Source organism: Ambystoma mexicanum, chromosome 2q (genome assembly GCF_040938575.1).
Source record: "Ambystoma mexicanum isolate Mex_15411 chromosome 2q, UKY_AmexF1_1, whole genome shotgun sequence".
NCBI lineage: Eukaryota > Metazoa > Chordata > Amphibia > Caudata > Ambystomatidae > Ambystoma > Ambystoma mexicanum.
The window spans coordinates 1,219,481,772-1,219,498,656 of record NC_090924.1 but is presented as its reverse complement, the minus strand read 5'-3'; the positions used below and the strand labels follow the sequence as shown (position 1 = coordinate 1,219,498,656).

At 41.5% G+C, this 16,885-nt stretch overlaps 1 protein-coding gene across 1 annotated transcript in view; it reads right to left on the bottom strand.

Annotated features, from left to right (window-relative positions):
* The window catches only part of AHR (aryl hydrocarbon receptor), a 723,464-nt gene that overhangs the window by 556,040 nt on the left and 150,539 nt on the right, over positions 1-16,885 (bottom strand). Inside the window, exon 2 of the mRNA XM_069648615.1 lies at positions 3,560-3,747. Coding sequence (XP_069504716.1) covers positions 3,560-3,747 — 188 coding nt within the window. The remainder of the gene's footprint in view (positions 1-3,559; positions 3,748-16,885) is intronic.

Here is a 16,885-nt window from a genome sequence, read left to right as displayed (position 1 = left end):
TACAATGTCATAATTATCAAAGCTGGAATTATCTTTCCTGAACAAATTAGTAAAACTCTGGGAGTTCCAGGACCCCACAACATTGCCTTTAGAAATATTCTCATTATTTAGTTACTTACTGTTTGCTGTCAACCAAAGCTTCCGCTAACCAAGCCCATAACATGTCCTGCTTCTTTTGCTCCCCTTCCGGGTGCTAAATAAGAATTGTCCTTTGATTTAAGTTCGAGCTTGAATACGTAATCTGCACTGTGGACGGTTTGTACTTCTGGATGGCAGTTTGCATATCTACCTTACCTAAATCCTCTGCCGCCTTCATTATAGAAAATATTTCTCTATTTCTTTCTCGAGACATCAGATCCCTATATACATTCCTACTGCACCAATGTTTTCCTAATACAGCTGTAAATTAAGTATTCTCTTTATGTCCACTTCTAACAAATCAAAGCCCAGCAGCAACATCTGAGGGCCAGCGTCAAGCAGAACTCGTCTAACCAGGCCTGCTTCTACATGTAGAAAGACCCTATCCAGTTGATACTCCTGTACAAACTCAACTCAGCTACTGTCTCTAGACTCTATTGCCCTTAGGTTCAGTATACGATGGAATCATTTCAGCACATTCCCTCTATTAATAATTAATCTACCATTCGCAGGAATCAAACATTCCAAAATTAAACATGCCTCCATCCACTCGCGCCTTTTTGTAGCTTCAACTGAGGAGTTATGGTCATCCGCTATACAATCTTTTGATTGAAATAAGTAGGTGCTGCCTGCTTCAAACTTCAAGTCAACTTTCCGCCTTTTTTGTTCCAGAGTCATGAACGCGATGTTACACGTTGGATGCATAGAGCTGAGTCATCTTCCAAAGTCATAAGAATCTGATGATCAAGTGTTTCCTTCAAGGACTGTATTTTCCCGACCGGCAGAAGAGGTGGTTGGTAAAAAACTCTTCCGAATCTACAAGGTCTCTGGGCCTTTAATCTTATAAGTGGATAGGTTCAAAAGACCAATCTGAGGTTACTGGTCTCCCCCCCTGTTCCTGGCTCCGAGTATGACTTAATTTTATTTTCTCAAGCTTCTTTAGGACAGGTCCAGTCTTTTTACAGCTTTATACTGGGATCCACCTCTTTAGAACCCCTCATTGGGATTTCCAAGTTGAGCAAACATTTTCTGGAACCCTTAGCCTTAGTTTTTGTAAGATCTTTTAGCTCACGTTATATTTTTTGACCCATGATTCTTCTAACATCTTTGACAGAAGATTGGGTACTCCTGCGGTGATGGGTGCTCTTGCTGATCAAATCTCTCCTCTACACTATCATGTGTAGCACAACTACAGAGGGCTCGGCTTGGGTGCCCACTTCCAAATCCTGAGCTTTACTCACATTGATTACAGGGATGGCATTGACCTGTTCTGAACTCCTCACTGTATGATCAGGCAATGGTCTATCCCTATTCAACTCAGGCATATTAAGGCTAGCAGGAGAGGGAGACAGAGGACTCAATGAGCCATAATTTTCCAGTTTCAAGGCTGTCACAAAACCTTCTATAAAAATCACATTAGAGTGAAGCATTGCAAGCAATGAAGCATGATCTTTCTATCATTAATATCCTCAGATAATTGTATACAAGGTGTTAAAGGCATAGTTACCGCTGCCATTGTATGAGGGTTATCACACTGAGTAATGTCCGGCCTTTGCTCCCCCTCACCTCTTCGATGCATAGAGGTTTGTGAATGACACGAATCATGGGCGTCAGATGATGCTGATGACGATTCCAGTTCTATATACAGCATCACAGCCGAGGGGAGCAGACTCAAGGACACTCTATACCATGGTGTACACAGGTGTTCCGCTGTGAGACTTCCCGAAGTAGTGAATTCTGTACTTGGACATCTGTTGTTGGCAATGACAACCCAGCTGTCCTCTCTATATACATTATTGTCAATGCATGAATCAAAAACAGATCAGGTAAGTTAAAGTCTATGGATGGCCTTGGCGTAGAAAGCCAAGCGGTGGGAGTGCAGTGAAACTGCCTCAGTCTTGATAGTAAACCGCCTTCTAAAAGCTTAGAATCAGTAATTTCTCTGGTCGAACAGGCGGTCAAGGGCAAAGCTGCTTTGGGGCAATATGTTGTGATTTTACTTCCACTTGGCTTAAGGTGAGGTCCCAACCCCTGAGCCCCTGGGGTCCATTTGCCGCATGATGCAATAGGGCATGCTGCTCCCTTTAAAAAATCAGAATGACACGCATTAAGGGTTCCAAAACAGCAAGCCCCCCAGGAGCTTGCTCGTCTACTATTGCCAGTTCAGGAAGTCCGCTTTTATAATTGATCTCAGAGCCTATAGCTTGATTAGATTAAGTCTTACCAGGCCACCGGCTTCAGCGTCAGTCACAGGGTGCATTTGACTCTGCAACGCATATCCAGATTTCATCTTGCAAAGTTGCGCCTCCTTCCCGGCACCTGACTGCAGCATGACTGCACTTAACTCTCAGACTTCACGCAAGCGCTCTGTGCTTGCAGGGTGTTTTTGTAAGTTAGCCCCACCTGCTAATCCAAATCAGCCAGGCAGAAAAAGTTAACTTCAACACCCATCAGCTTGAAACACACATTCAAATACATTTAAAGAAAAAGACAGATATTTATCTTTTAAATATTATTTATAGTCGTTCAAAAAAGGTAAAGGACTATTTTACTGAAATATATTTTTATACTGCATAACATATTACAGGCAGTGTCAATTGCTCTTTAGAATCACAGAAGTAATCAAAATATTAAGCCATCAGACAAACTGAACATTTTACATAGTGCTTTGGTGCATTTTTACCCTTGTAGAGTAATGTTCTTCAGTAGGAGCTGCAATGACCGAACAGCTCAAAAATTCTAAATGTACACCAACCACGTTGTCCATGCACATGAGATGTGGAATTGCCCACAGCTAGTGCAAAATTGCAAGGAACTGGCTCAATTATATAATCCAGCAAATGGTGAGGAGAAGTGTTATTGCTTCTTCATGTATATTACAAGACAACAGGATCCATAAGAACACTAGCCATATCAACATGTTTACACTGAAACAGGGTGACCGATCAGCTCGAAAAGGTAATTTACACCCAACGGCATTTTGTAACAGACAGTCTATGCAAACGGCTGTTGAACATTGGCTGGCACTAGTGCAAAATTGCTAGGCAATGATGTAACTATATAATCTGGCACAAGGCCAGGAGAACTGTTTGTCGGTACTTACTGCACACTGCATGTGCTCCAAAAAAATAACATCTGTGATCTGAACACTCTGGAAAAAATGCAAGGCTCGCTACGGAAAATAGAAGCTCTGTATGTATATTTCATAAAATGTTTGATTTTAATTGAAATACGAGGAGATGAATTTGATTGCAGGCAACTGTAAATCTGACGTGAACAGCCAGTTGAGGTTTGGGCTCCGCTCCCTAACGCCGGCTATAGTGCAATGCGCATTCAAGGATACACTCCACACTTTTCCTACAACACGGTCAAGAAGCATGCCTGAACATCCACCAAGAGAACAAAGGGAAAGGATTCTTACCCTCAAAAAAGCCTTTGGCCCGCAGGTAACTGACACTGAGCCTGAGCACCGACAACTTATCCAGCTTGGTGATGATATCTTGTGAGAAAGGCAGCAGGCCAGCCAGCCGGTCCAACTCCGTGTTTAGTCGATCTCGATGCCTCTTTGATGGGTTGGACTTGGCCCCATCAGATTGGGACGGTTTCACTCTGCACAGAAACAAAAGCATACATTGTTCAAAAGGATGCGCACACAATGCATGGAGTAACTCATCTGAAAAGCATCTCTCGCATCTCTGCTAGTCCCCATCTTGCACGACGGCCATGGGGAAATACTAATAAACCTCGGCACAGTTCGAAAGTGCCTTCCCTCAAAGGGGCACTCATTGCTCATAGTTGTCATTTTCCATGAAGATGCAATTTAAAATATCACAACAGTGCAAATTAAGAGCAGATGCATCGGGTGTTGTTTTCATCATACAGGACAGCATATCATATCCCTGTTTGTTTCAGAGGGGCAGGATATTTGCATCTCCAAATCATGTCTGTATGTACAATATGTATTGGCCCCACGTACATCAAGTGCTATCCACCACCATGGGACAGTCTCACCACCATGTGACAGTCTCAGGATGCCGATAAGATAAGAGGAAAGTCCAGGACTGTTGAGGGCAGAGTTAAATAGCAGACATGTAGCAAGATTTCTTCTTAATCAGCTCCTCGAATGTGTTTTTTTTTTCTACTTTAATTAGCAAATCAAACTGGAAATCTACGGGCCATGTGTATAACTTTTCAAATGGTGCAAAAATCTTGCGTTTTACATGTTTCGATTACTTTTTGTGTATTTCATGTATATTGCACACACAGCGAACTGGATTGCTTCTTGGTGCTGCAGGATGTATGCACTGTTGTAAATGATGTACAAGGTTGCAATTTACGGTGCAATGCTTGCAAAAGGGAAGGTTGCATGTTGCATTTCGTTCTACGCATAGAAGCTGGGTATATGTTATTGGTCAGTGATTTAATTAAGATAGTCTTGTGTCCTGCCTTTCAGCGAGTTGCGTATGCGGATTGTCTTCGGCAAGTGTGCTGCTGCTCATCCATGCATGTTGTCAGCATGTTGGCGTCTGTCGAATGAACGCCAGCTAAGTTAATGATTTCTGGGTTTTGATGGTGTGCTCAGAGAGTCAGTTCAGATCTGAGCTAGTGTGCCTGAGTATGGCCAGTGGGTCTGCTCAGTTGTCCTTTATTAGACAGTAACTGGAGCTTTGTAAATAACAAAAACACATAATATAAGATAATATAAGGTAGAAATATAGCGGTATGTTTATAAGTGTTAGCTCTCTGCCTTTTCCTAAATTGAGCCTCTTCAACTTGTGTAAATGCAATTTGTTACAATGAAACGTTTATTGCCGGCCTTTTTCGAAGCAGCATTTGAGCGTGGAACTGTGGACAAGCACAGGGGGGTCATTGGGTGGATGCCTAGCTCTAAGAAGGATGGTCAAACCGGATCTCAATGTTGCTGCTGAGGTTTTGCTAAGGCAACAAGTCGGTTTTGAGGGCATCTCAAAATATTTAGATGTTTCTTTAACTACATCCTTTTAGTGGCAAACTATTCTAGCAGTGTAGGGTGCAAGCTGAGATTGTACAGTAGGAAATTTGTTTTGCATTTAGTTTTGGATACCATCAGCCTGCTTCGGTTGAGGGCAGGGCCGACACTGAGTGGCCGAGTTTTATTTTGATTTGTAGATATAGTATGGTTACGCTATGACTATATCTGAATGTAAGACATAGCCCTTTGAGGTCCAGACTTTCTCGTACTGGGAGCCAGTGCGTTGAGACTGCTCCGTAACATTGAATCAATCAAATACAATTCCCACTTCGCAAATTTGAACAATGGGTCTACATTTAAGCAGAATTGGCAGCCTCATGTCTTGTTACCACATGTAATCAGTTAACGAAGGCAACTCTGTTATCTACGTTCCACGGTGGCAGAAAATGTGTATAAAAATGGACTATGCACCTTTTTGCCCAGTACAAACTTTATGCAATATGGCCCTACGAACCATTAGGTCAATACCCCTGTTTGGAAACGGAACTATTTGTTTTCTGTCATTCTCTTTACATAGTTAAGGCACGGTTTGAAGTCCACATAGCCACATAACATCAGAGAGAATGCCAAGTTAATTGCACTGATGATGTGAAAGTGTTTCCTACTATTTATCCATCATGCGAATTGTTATAGTTTAATACCATTACATATAGTAAGAGTAGTTAACATCAGTCACATAACATTACTTCTCTTTAGTCTTTCTAGACAAGCTACACATTCCAGCCATTGGTTTACTCTTCTCTAAAACAATCTATATTGTGATTTTGTGTAATTATAACTGAATACAGCATTCTGTATTGCCCCTTTCAAAAATGTCTATATGTATATATTGCGTCTTTGCCCTTCATATTAAAGCTCCTCTCTGCACTATTCTAACTGTTCACTGTGCTCCACATACCCACAGGCACCCCATCTTTCCCGCTCACCCATTAGCATCCGTCTGCATCAATCTCCCTGGATGCCTATCTTGTAAATGTTTGTTGGCTCCCTAAACATGCATTAGGACATATTTAACTGTATTACTAGCCACTCTCGTGAACTTTTAATCCTGACCAAGACATGGCACTGCGATTCTTCCAGCCGTGCCATTGCCTCTGCTATTCCCCCTCGCTACACATTCCTCCACGTTAAATATCCCTCCTCCTCCAGTGTGGGGCTGGCCAATGGCCATTATATTCTGCATCTTCCTCTGCATCCTGAACAATCGATTCCCCAAGGCATCTTCTGGTGGAAAAGGACCACTACGATTCTCATTTCCCTCTTGTCTGTGTGTGCTTGATAGTTGTTTAATACTGTCCAGCCCCTGGCAACAACTTGGCAGATGCTGGTCTCGACAATCTCCCTTCCCTTGCCAATTCCTCTACCCACTTGTTGGAATTATGTGTTGTCAATGTCTGAGGTGACAGCTTCCCATGGTCCATTAACTTCTTGAGAGTATGTCCACCTTAATCAGTTTCACCCCTTCCCCTCATAATGACTCCACCTCTCCCACTAACCTGGATTGACCATTCAGCTGTCCATTATATTATCTTTCTCCCCCTGCAGTCTTCCACACACCTCATGTGCCGTCTGTTCTCTCGCCATTGGCACAAACAAAGTATCAATAACTTACCACTTCCGTAACACGTGCCTGCTAATGATCTTAAGCAACTCACGAAGTGCCAGTACCTTCCTGCAATATATCAGAGGTACATATATTGTAACAGGTGATTATATATTTTGCTTTAAATCTTGGACATTTACATTTCATGTTCAAGTACGTTTATCCAAATGTTACTCAAGATAATGACTTCTTTAGTGAGACTAAGGTGCAAGTCCCCATGGGTCAAATCAAAAATCTCTGAATTATGTGGAATGTACTGACCCACTCCACTATGCGGCATCACCCTGCCAGTCATGGGGAAAGAAACAGCAACAATGGCGGCAAAACCCTTGTGTGCACCAAAAACCTACAAAAACCTACAAAAACGGTGTACTTCAGCACACAGAAAGAGGGACGCACAACCTGCCACCCATGGTGCATGTGCGGAGGAATAGAGCACACCCTGCAGAAAAGGTGCCAGTGGGCTCCATGACCAGCAAACAGAGTGCAGAGAGAAAAGCAGCACTTTGCAAATGAAACCCAAAAATGTGCCTACCATTGACATTTGCTTTGTTTCCAAAAACTCCAAAATACCAATAACACAACACTTTTCAACATTCACAATCTTGCCTGGTGCTAACATCCATGTAGCAAATGGAAAATTGTGTAATTTACAAAGTTTGAAAGCTGACAGCCTCTATACCAAAATCTGGGTGCAGTACCCGGGGCTGCCTGAATGACAGCTGTCAGAGTTACTAAGGCAGCTTTAAAATGACCTAAAACTCAAAGGTCTGCTGAATTAGCAACATAAACAGGATTGTTGCCAAAAAGGAATACAGATTTTAGTTGTGTTTTGATTCCACAGATTTTAAGGCCAAGAAAGAAATGTATTTGTATGTTATGCAACAGATGTGGTTTTTGCTAAAGTTTAAAAGTTAATTAGTTTGGCTGAAGTTGCACAAAAAAAAAACTTGAAAATCAGGTTTTTCTCCTGGAAGGAAGGCTTTCTCTCAGCAGACACTCACGGGGAGGTGTTAATTGCAGCGTTTGAACAGAATCTGGTCTACAGAGAGCAAAGGAACAATGACCATCCTCCAACCCAGGACATTGAAGTTATGAAAGGCCGTAAAACTGCTGCAGCACAGGAAACTCCTGGCTGACAGAAGCAAATCCCAAAGGAGGGGGCCACCACATGCTTCAAGGAGTGACAAATACTGACCATTTGGTGTTAAAGGATATGTAATGGACATTTTTAGAAGGTGTAAAAATGGCAGATTAATTAATCTAATTTTTAGCACTACCTTTGGAAATTTAGTACAACAGTGTAGCTTATTCTGAACAGGAATGGAAATAAATGGGGGTTTATGGGGTCTGTATTTCTGCTACAATTGTGCAACTTTATACACTCATTCCCATGTTAAACACGCACATTTGTGGAAACTTGCATAAAAATTGAAAAGTGTGTTCATAGCGAAAAGGGCAAAGGTCTGTAGTAAGGGGAGGGGTTTTGAGGAATAGCTGCTATGTAAAATATGCTATCTGTGTATGTGATTTTTTAGAGGTTTCACATGTGTAAATATGTGTTTTGCCAAAATTAGACTTTGCGTTCCAGTGGCTAGGGGTGGATTCTCAGCATCATAAAATGATACCATAACGATGACACTCTGTTTCTCTCCTCCTATCAAGGCAGAGAGTAGACTCTGACCCAATCACCTTTCAAAGGGGCAAGCTTAGCTAAACCGGCCCATACACCCCTTTGTGATATCATTTTTAGGCATAAATAGAGACAGCTGACAGCGCACAAGGACTCACTGATCCAGGCACCTTCCTGATTCCGGCAAAGCACTCTGATCCGGCTTTCTACATCCAGCTTTAAATATTCTTCCAGATCCAGATGCCAAATCTCTTGCCAGCAATAGAGACTATTAATTTCCAACAAGGCTCCAATCCTAAAATGTATTCTCTCCACTCAGTAAAGCACTGTGTGGGTGAGAAGGCCTTTTGCTGCAGTATCCAGAAATGTTCTGGCTTGCCACCACTAGGCTTGCCTGAGAAACTCGCCATCCAGCTGATCCAAATACCCACAGACTAGGAGGGCAGATCCTGTGCCAATCCGGTGACTGGCCCAGATGATCCGGTCCCATGCCTGAGGTGCTGCCTTTCTTAGACCAGACCCACTCCATGACCAGAGCTGATGGTCCCATTTAAAAACTTATCCAGTGAGTATAAATAGGAAGAACTGTGTCCCATGGTATAATTGCATGGTCTTGTCCCTACCAAACCCATACTATCTTTCCTTCAGAACCAGTATTGTTAGAACTATCTTTGCGCTGCCCCTTTGTTTCTCATCTGAAGAAGTCGGGTTTCCTTATCAGGTGGTCACCCTGATCCAGTGACGGTAATCCCTGTGTGGTATTTGCTTCTTCATAGTCATCCCCTAGTGTAAGCAAACTCATTTGTCATTTTTAAAAGTGCATTTCTATTTTCAATTCTCGCGCCTATTTTACAAAAACGACCTTTACTAAAAACTCTAACTCCCTCAGTTTTTGTGATAGAAACGGAATTTCAACTCCTACTTGTAGCCAACATCCATATCTATCCATAGCAACCAAAACAAATGAATGCAATTTTCCCGTTATCGTGAATATTGCGCAATGAAAAGTTTGCCACGATTTTAAAAATCTGAACGTTTTACACGTGTAAAATAGCTCTAAAATTCTTCCAACTTGGACCTTAAGACTTCAATTGTTTTCTGCTGACCAAATCATTGTTTGTGCTTGTGTGCAACTATCCAAAGCGGCTCCCATATGAATTTATAACAATTTCAGCAATTGTGACCATATTTGGTGATTTTGCCCAGTCCATTCTAAAGTCAATCTTGAAAGCCAGTCTGAGCTGAAAGTCAATTCCGTTGTTCTCTTTATTTGTATTTATTTGTTTTTATTTATTTATAAAGCGCAGCAAGGCCCGGGGGCATATGGGCGCGTAAGGTAGAGCTGGTTACAGAGGAGCAGTTAAACAGAGTTACGTTACAGTTACAGGAAGGTTACAGTTACATAAATGTGCAGTCAAAACAATACAGTCAGCCAATAAGTTCCATAATAGTTACAGGTAGGAACAGGCATAATAAGCAAGTGCATACGCAGATATATTAATTCCAGGTGATTGGCCAGTGTCCATAAGGCTAAGGTTAGGCTGTCAGGAGTCCATGTTATGGAGCCAACACTTCGTGCTATGTTTGAACCGGTTAAATGAAGGTTCTGCACGTAAATGCGTGGGAATGGTGTTCCATAGTTTGGATGCTTGTACCGGGAAGCTAGCTCCACCCGAGTTATGGAGTTTAAATCTCGGTATGGTCAAGGTGTTAGTTTGTGCTGCTCTAAGAGGTCTCAAGGCGGAGTGTGGTGTGAAATGGTTAGTGTGGTATGCTGGAGCAAGGTTAGCCCTAACTTTGTGTGTGAGGGCCAGCGTTTTCAGGGATATTCTATGCTTGACAGGTTACGTCTGGTCTCAGATATGTGTGCTCTGATTGCGTTGTTTTGGACTACTTGTAATTTATTAATATTTTTGTGGCTAGTGCCCAGGTAGAGGGCGTTGCAGTAGTCTATTTTGGAAAAGACTAGTGCTCTCGCGAGAGTGATACAGTTGGGTGGGGAGATGAATGGTCTGCAGGCAGTGATAAGCTTGCAAGTGTATGCAGCTGATGACGCTACTGCGTTAGTTTGTTTAGAGAGGGATAAGGTAGCATTGATGTAAATACCAAGAGTTTTAGTGTTATTTGAGACTGAGATGAGGTTGCCATCTATGGTAAAGGCTTTGAATGAAGGATTAAGATTTTTAAGTTTGGCATGAGTGCCCAAGATGATCAGCTTGGTTTTATCGTCATTGAGACACAAGCCATGGTGTGCCATCCATGCTTGTATAACGGAGTAGATTTCATTGAGGGTAGTGCTGTCTATTTCGTAGTCGCCCGTGATAGGAATGAGTATCTGGGTGTCGTCCGCATAGTTGGTATACGTGACACCAGGATATTCTAAGATATCGAAGAGGGGTTTTGTGAATATATTATAAAGTGTCGGGGACACGCATGAGCCTTGCGGGACACCACAAGGTACTGGGGCAGGCTCGGCGGAATCTGTGGGAGAGAAGACCCTCATGGATCTGTTCACCAGGAAGGAGCTGATCCAAGCCGTGGCTGCATCTGAAAAGTGGGCTGCGGATTTCAGGTGTTGACAGAGTGTTTGATGGTTAACCAAATCAAACGCTGCTGACAGGTCAAGCAACAAAAGGAGTGCAAGTTTGCCATGGTCTTTCATGGTTTGGATCTGGGTTGTAAGGTCAATTAGTGCAGTTTCCGTACCGTGTCACGGTCGGAAGCCTGATTGCCTGAGCCCTAGGAGATTATTAGCTTCTAGATAAGCCTGTATTTGTAGGTAGGCTGCTCTATCCAGTATTTTTAATAGGAACGGTACAGTCGTTATTGGTCTGTAATTAGACGGGTTGGCTGGGTCAAGCGTGGGTTTTTTGAGGAGTGGAATGACCCAAGCGTCTTTAAGATTGTCAGGAACTATTCTAGATTTGAAAGAGGCATTGATGAGATTGGTGATGAATGGCGCCAGATCGTGTGCAGCTGCTTTAACAATCGGGGCAGGGCAGGCATCACCTTAGCAGTTTGAAGGTTTTAGTTTCCTGATGATGATTTCTACTTCCCAAGTTGAAAGGGGTGAGAAGCTGAAAGGTTTACAAGTAGTCTGGAAGGTTGGTGATATGTTAGGTAGTTTGTGGTTAGGGTCCGCAGATAGCACGGATATTTTTGCGTTAATTTTGGATTGTAGGCGAGCTATTTTATCTAATAAGGCTTTCTGGATGTTGCTACACCATAGTGTGTCAGTAATACATTTGTCAGTAGGGGCAATAGGGGATTCTAATTCTTTGAGTATTTTGAAAAGTTCTTTAGTATTGGATTCCGCTTGTGTAATCCTTTTGTTATAGGAGTCTTTTTTGGCAAGGAGTATGGCTTCTTTGTAGCTAGAAGATACTAGGGTTAGTTCAGATTTGTTAGGAGCTGTGGGGTGTTTTTTCCAGAGTGCCTCAGCGGTTCTTTTGGCTTTACGTAATTCTCTTAACTGTGGCGTGAACCATGTGTTAAGGTGACGTTGTGGTTTCGGTTTCCGCAGTTTTAGAGGGGCAATGGAATCCAGAGCTTTAAGTATAGCCTGGTTGTAAGTGTCCACTAAAGCTGTAGGGTCTGTATCCGAATCAATATTATTCAATATGGGGAGTAGTAAAGGTAGGAGTTTGTCGTGAGTAATGTCTTTCTTGTTTCTCGTGCGGATGGCAGGGGCGATGATAGGCATCAAATGAGTAGTGTTAGCTTTGATAGCAAAGGTTAATTTGTGATGGTCTGAGCAGATGCATGGGTCATTAGATAGGAGGTCAATAGAGCAATTGATGTGTGAGAGCCAGTCTAGAGTTCTACCTTTGATATGGGTGGATTCGTGGATGATGTGCGTGTGACCCAAATCAGATAATGTGTTGGCTAAGTCAAGGGCGTTAGTGTCTTTAGGATCGTTGAAACCGAGGTTAAAGTCCCCTTGTGTTTGCTGGGGGAAAGAGGGACTGATATTCTGTTTGATTTGTGCCATTCCTGAATACCTGCTCTCTCCTCCTATCTGTTTACATTGCCTATTGGGGGGTTGAGGGGTGTTGCACGGGGAACCGCTAACCACAGTGCTATCTGATCTGAACCAACACAAAAGTATTACTTTCTGTGCTGCATTTGTTTTGCTTATTACCTATTCCTAGTCTACTAAAGATATTATTCAGTGTTCTGTCACCCCATCGGTGATTGATGAGTACCTATTAAAACATATTGTGATTAAATTTTAAATACATAAATACATATTTACCTTTGCAAACAAGCCGGATTCCTGGTTCAGTGTGACCGGGAGGGGGAGGGGTTCCAGGAGAAGGGTGTGATATGTGTGGTATATCGTTCAGAATAATGAACATTTAGACAAAAATAAATAAGGATTTCAGTTATGCATGCTGGGCTTTGACTTGGGGGTGTGCCGGATTGAAATCACTTACAATTATCTGCATAAAGCAACAACCTAAATGTGCAACTATTTAGCTCAGGTTGATAGATAGGCCCTCCAAACGTACTATTACCTACATCCAGTTAACTGATGTTAAAAACAGGAGTGTCAAGCTAACGGCCATGCCTTGATCCCCTTTTTATCATAGAACTTCTTTTATGAATCTGCAACCAATCTTTCTGATTTGGTAAGCTGCAGTTGTTTTAGAGTACAGTGTCTGTATTGAACATAGAAAACATTCCTGAACACCTATTTTATTGAATGTATTAAATAATGTGGAACTAACAATACTACAATAGCTGTTGACAAATTGAAACCAAAAAGTGTCATATAAATTGTCCTCTGTCTAGTATACAAAATCGCTACAGAAACCTGCTTGGTTGTCAGGAAGAATGTTTTTTTGATATTGTTCAATGTTCAGGAGCTGTATGCCACCTGTAGTAAATACTATTCATGTTCGACAGGGTCATCGTTCCACAATAATTTGTACCATTGAGGTAGTGAAGAGAGGTTTATAGCTTTGTCTACCTAAGTAAGCATTAATGCTCAACATTCATTATAGACGAAAATAGCATCTGGGGCTAATCCATAAAGTCATCCTGCTTTCAATCAATTTAAGTTTATTTCACTACAAAACAACTTTCCACGAAACAGTGCAATGCTACAACACAATTTCATTGATTGAAAAAAATGTCATTAATACAACCATATAAACATAAGAATAAGAGATTAAAAACAAACAAATGAAAACTAAAAGACACTTGCAATGTGATGCAGATAACTGCATGCTTGCTCACAATTCATTAAAGCCAGCAATTGTTTCTTCTTTTGAAAAGCTTGTTTCAAATACATTAAAAGTGCCCATCCCACCTTGGTGGAGTCTGCCCATTGCAAATAAGCCAGTGATGGGCAATACTGAGTTGGAGCTGTTTCTCTCAAAATTGCTGTCAGTGTCGTTGCTGTAATATTCTTGTATGCACGGCAAGAAAACAAGACATGTGCTAAATCCTCTATATGAGCTTGGCTCAACAAGCAAGATTGTTATACACTATTGCCTGCCCATGCTGAAGTTAATGCTCTTAGGATGAGACAGTTAAACCTTGCCCATCCTGTTTTGTCTCACTTCACAAAATTATAAAAGCTGGACATCTTTATGAAACTATGTTTACAGAGTTTAGAATCTTTTAGACACATTGGGACCGATACACCAAGAACGTGCTCTGACTTACCATTGTCTTGAGTATTGTGAGGGATATTCAAACAGAGTTACTATGAATATCTCGGATTTATACCTTACTTTATAAAATTAGGAGCAAATCAGAGTTGCTCCTACTTACTTTTTTTGTGAACTGAATAGCCGTAGGTCTGAGTTACTAACTCTATGAATTGGATTGGCCCACCTGTACTGTGGGTGACATCTGGTACATACATTCATTATAGAAATGTACAATCCATTGTTTAGGGGTAAATATGTATTTTGTTTAAAACAATATAATCAAGCCATCCTGGAAGCTATGAAGCAAGACAACCATGTTTCACTTTAGGCTATGCAGTGTCTGAAAGACAGTGCCACCTCGCAGGTATATGAACAGTTTTCATCCTTTTCAGATGTGTTTTTGCAATTAAGTTGTAGTGCTGAATAATGCCTGCATGCTTCTTGTTATTCCTAATAAGATCATTCAAATCACTCTTCCCTTTTCTGCAACCAAGATCAAAACCAGGCACAGGCAAACTTTATCTTTTCTAACTTTCACATCCTTACAGCAAAAGAAAAACGTTTTACTAACGATTGCTTTAAATTTACTTGCAACTAATTCAGGGGTCAATTTGCAGCCCAAACCTCACCAAATTGATGGTTGAATCTTTTAGATGATAGATCAGTGAGCAAATGACGGCTGGATTGCATGTTTTGATGTACTACTCCCATTCTTACACTATGTTCCTCCATCTCCTCATTGAGTATTATGCTTACATTTTGAATTGTGACACACATATCACAAATGAGTGCCTAATGGTCATTTTCAATTGTTAGAAGATGAAAGGGAGTTAGCATCTTAAAAGAGTAGCACCCCCAAAGGATTAGTCAATCATCTCTTCTCTACACAAACAACACAGTTCAACTAATTTACCAATCGAGGTATACACCTGAAATATGAATGTGCCGATACTGGGGCAAGAAGGCAGGTGGAATTCAGAAAACCATTGCTGCCCAGTTGCAGATTGGCTCACTGACCCACCACCTGCAATCACATCAACGGTGCACAAACACCCCAGAAGTCTAGCCACAAGTCTGTGATCTCTGAGAAGAGAAGTCTCTTGTACTATGTATTTAAGACAGGTGAGAGGAGAAAAGGTTTATGTACGTCAGAGAGCAGATGTTCACAATGCCATGACAATCACATCCACATTTTGAGCTAACTGTGCCATGCACACAGGAGGGTGGGAACTCAGTTGATAATGCTTGAAGTGCTTTCTTCCCCATCCCCCAGAGCAGATGAAAACACTCACCACTCAGAGGGAAGACAAGTACACAAAATAACCACTGTGTTATAAAGACTTTAATGTAAATCAGATGTAAATTACTGTAATGTTTTTGTCAGTAGCAAGATGCACGTGATTTATCTGTGGCTACTGTTATCAGCTGTAAGTTACACACGGGTGTGGGAGAAACGTGCAGCCGATGTAACTTACAGCAAGAAAAGGACACATATTCAGTAATTCAACAAAGCCAGATCAGGCCATATTTCTATCACTTGACAGACGTGACACAGGGCGTGATTTACAAAAGCCCTTTACAAATGGTGCAATCCCATTTACAAAAACGCTTTGTAAATCGGGCCCACAAGCAGAAGAAGCCAGTCATACTGTATGGTGAAGTCCCATATCTTCTACACAGACAGTATAATCTGATTCAGCTGTAGGGGTCCACTATGGCGCACACCGTAAACATAAGACTGCTTTAACACTTTAGAGTAAACCATTAACGTAACACGTTTTCACATCAGCAGTCAGACATTGAGGGAATGGTAAAAAAAAAAAGAAAAAAAAAAAGAAATTGAGGGAATGTTCCTTGCACCGAACTGTATTTCTCTTTTCTGCTGATTTCAAAGAAGATGCACAAGCATTTGAGGGAAATGTAATAGTGAATCTCTTATGCAGGGGTCAAACTTGGAATCATATCAAACCATACTCTAGGAATTCACATAAAAGTGTGTTATACGCAAAGTACATGGATTGCGAAATGACAGACCTAAATGTTCACAACTTGCAAACAAGTGTTAAAAGGTATAGCTGCACCAAGCAATGAAAACAGTGAAATATCGAACACGAAATGCAATGTCCCCCTGGCAATAGATGTTAAACATGGTATGGACAAAGGGGGGCACATTTTCAAGGTCCCCAGAAAGCAAATAAAGGAGTTAAAGGTGCTGCACCGGTCTTAACAACTTTATTTATGCTCTGGTGCATTTTTGTACTTTTTGAAGGCGGGTGGAGCATGCAACCAGTTGCATTTCTGCCTCCCTGTTCTTCCCACCTCCAAAAAACACTTTCCTGTGAAATCCATGGTAACTGCTACCTGCCATATGTAAATGACAGGAAACGCTTAATCCATTTGCAAAAACAACAGCATTCAGGCGATGACTCCTGCGTTTACAGCTTTGTTTCGCACATTACACTGTAAATGAATAGAAGTATTGGATAGAATGGACCTGTTTTCACGTAATTGTAAACGTAATGGGTCCCTTCCATAAAATGTATTAATAGTTACCAGAGGAGCTCCCGTATTTAAATGAATAGGAAATGGCATCTAGACTCGCTCTGATGTCACCGGGTGAAAACGAAACAATGCTCTGCAATGACGCCACAAAGACTGGTAAGATTATCTCTTATTAAGAAAAGTGTAAACACGATTAAACAGCATTGACATTTCCTATGTTTAGACTTTTTTTTTACTGACTGTAATCTCATTGGAGCGTTCGTCTCTTGGCATGGGAGTGCGGGCCCTATCCAAAAATCTGTAATTGTGATGTGCATCATGGAAGTGAAAGAGTAACA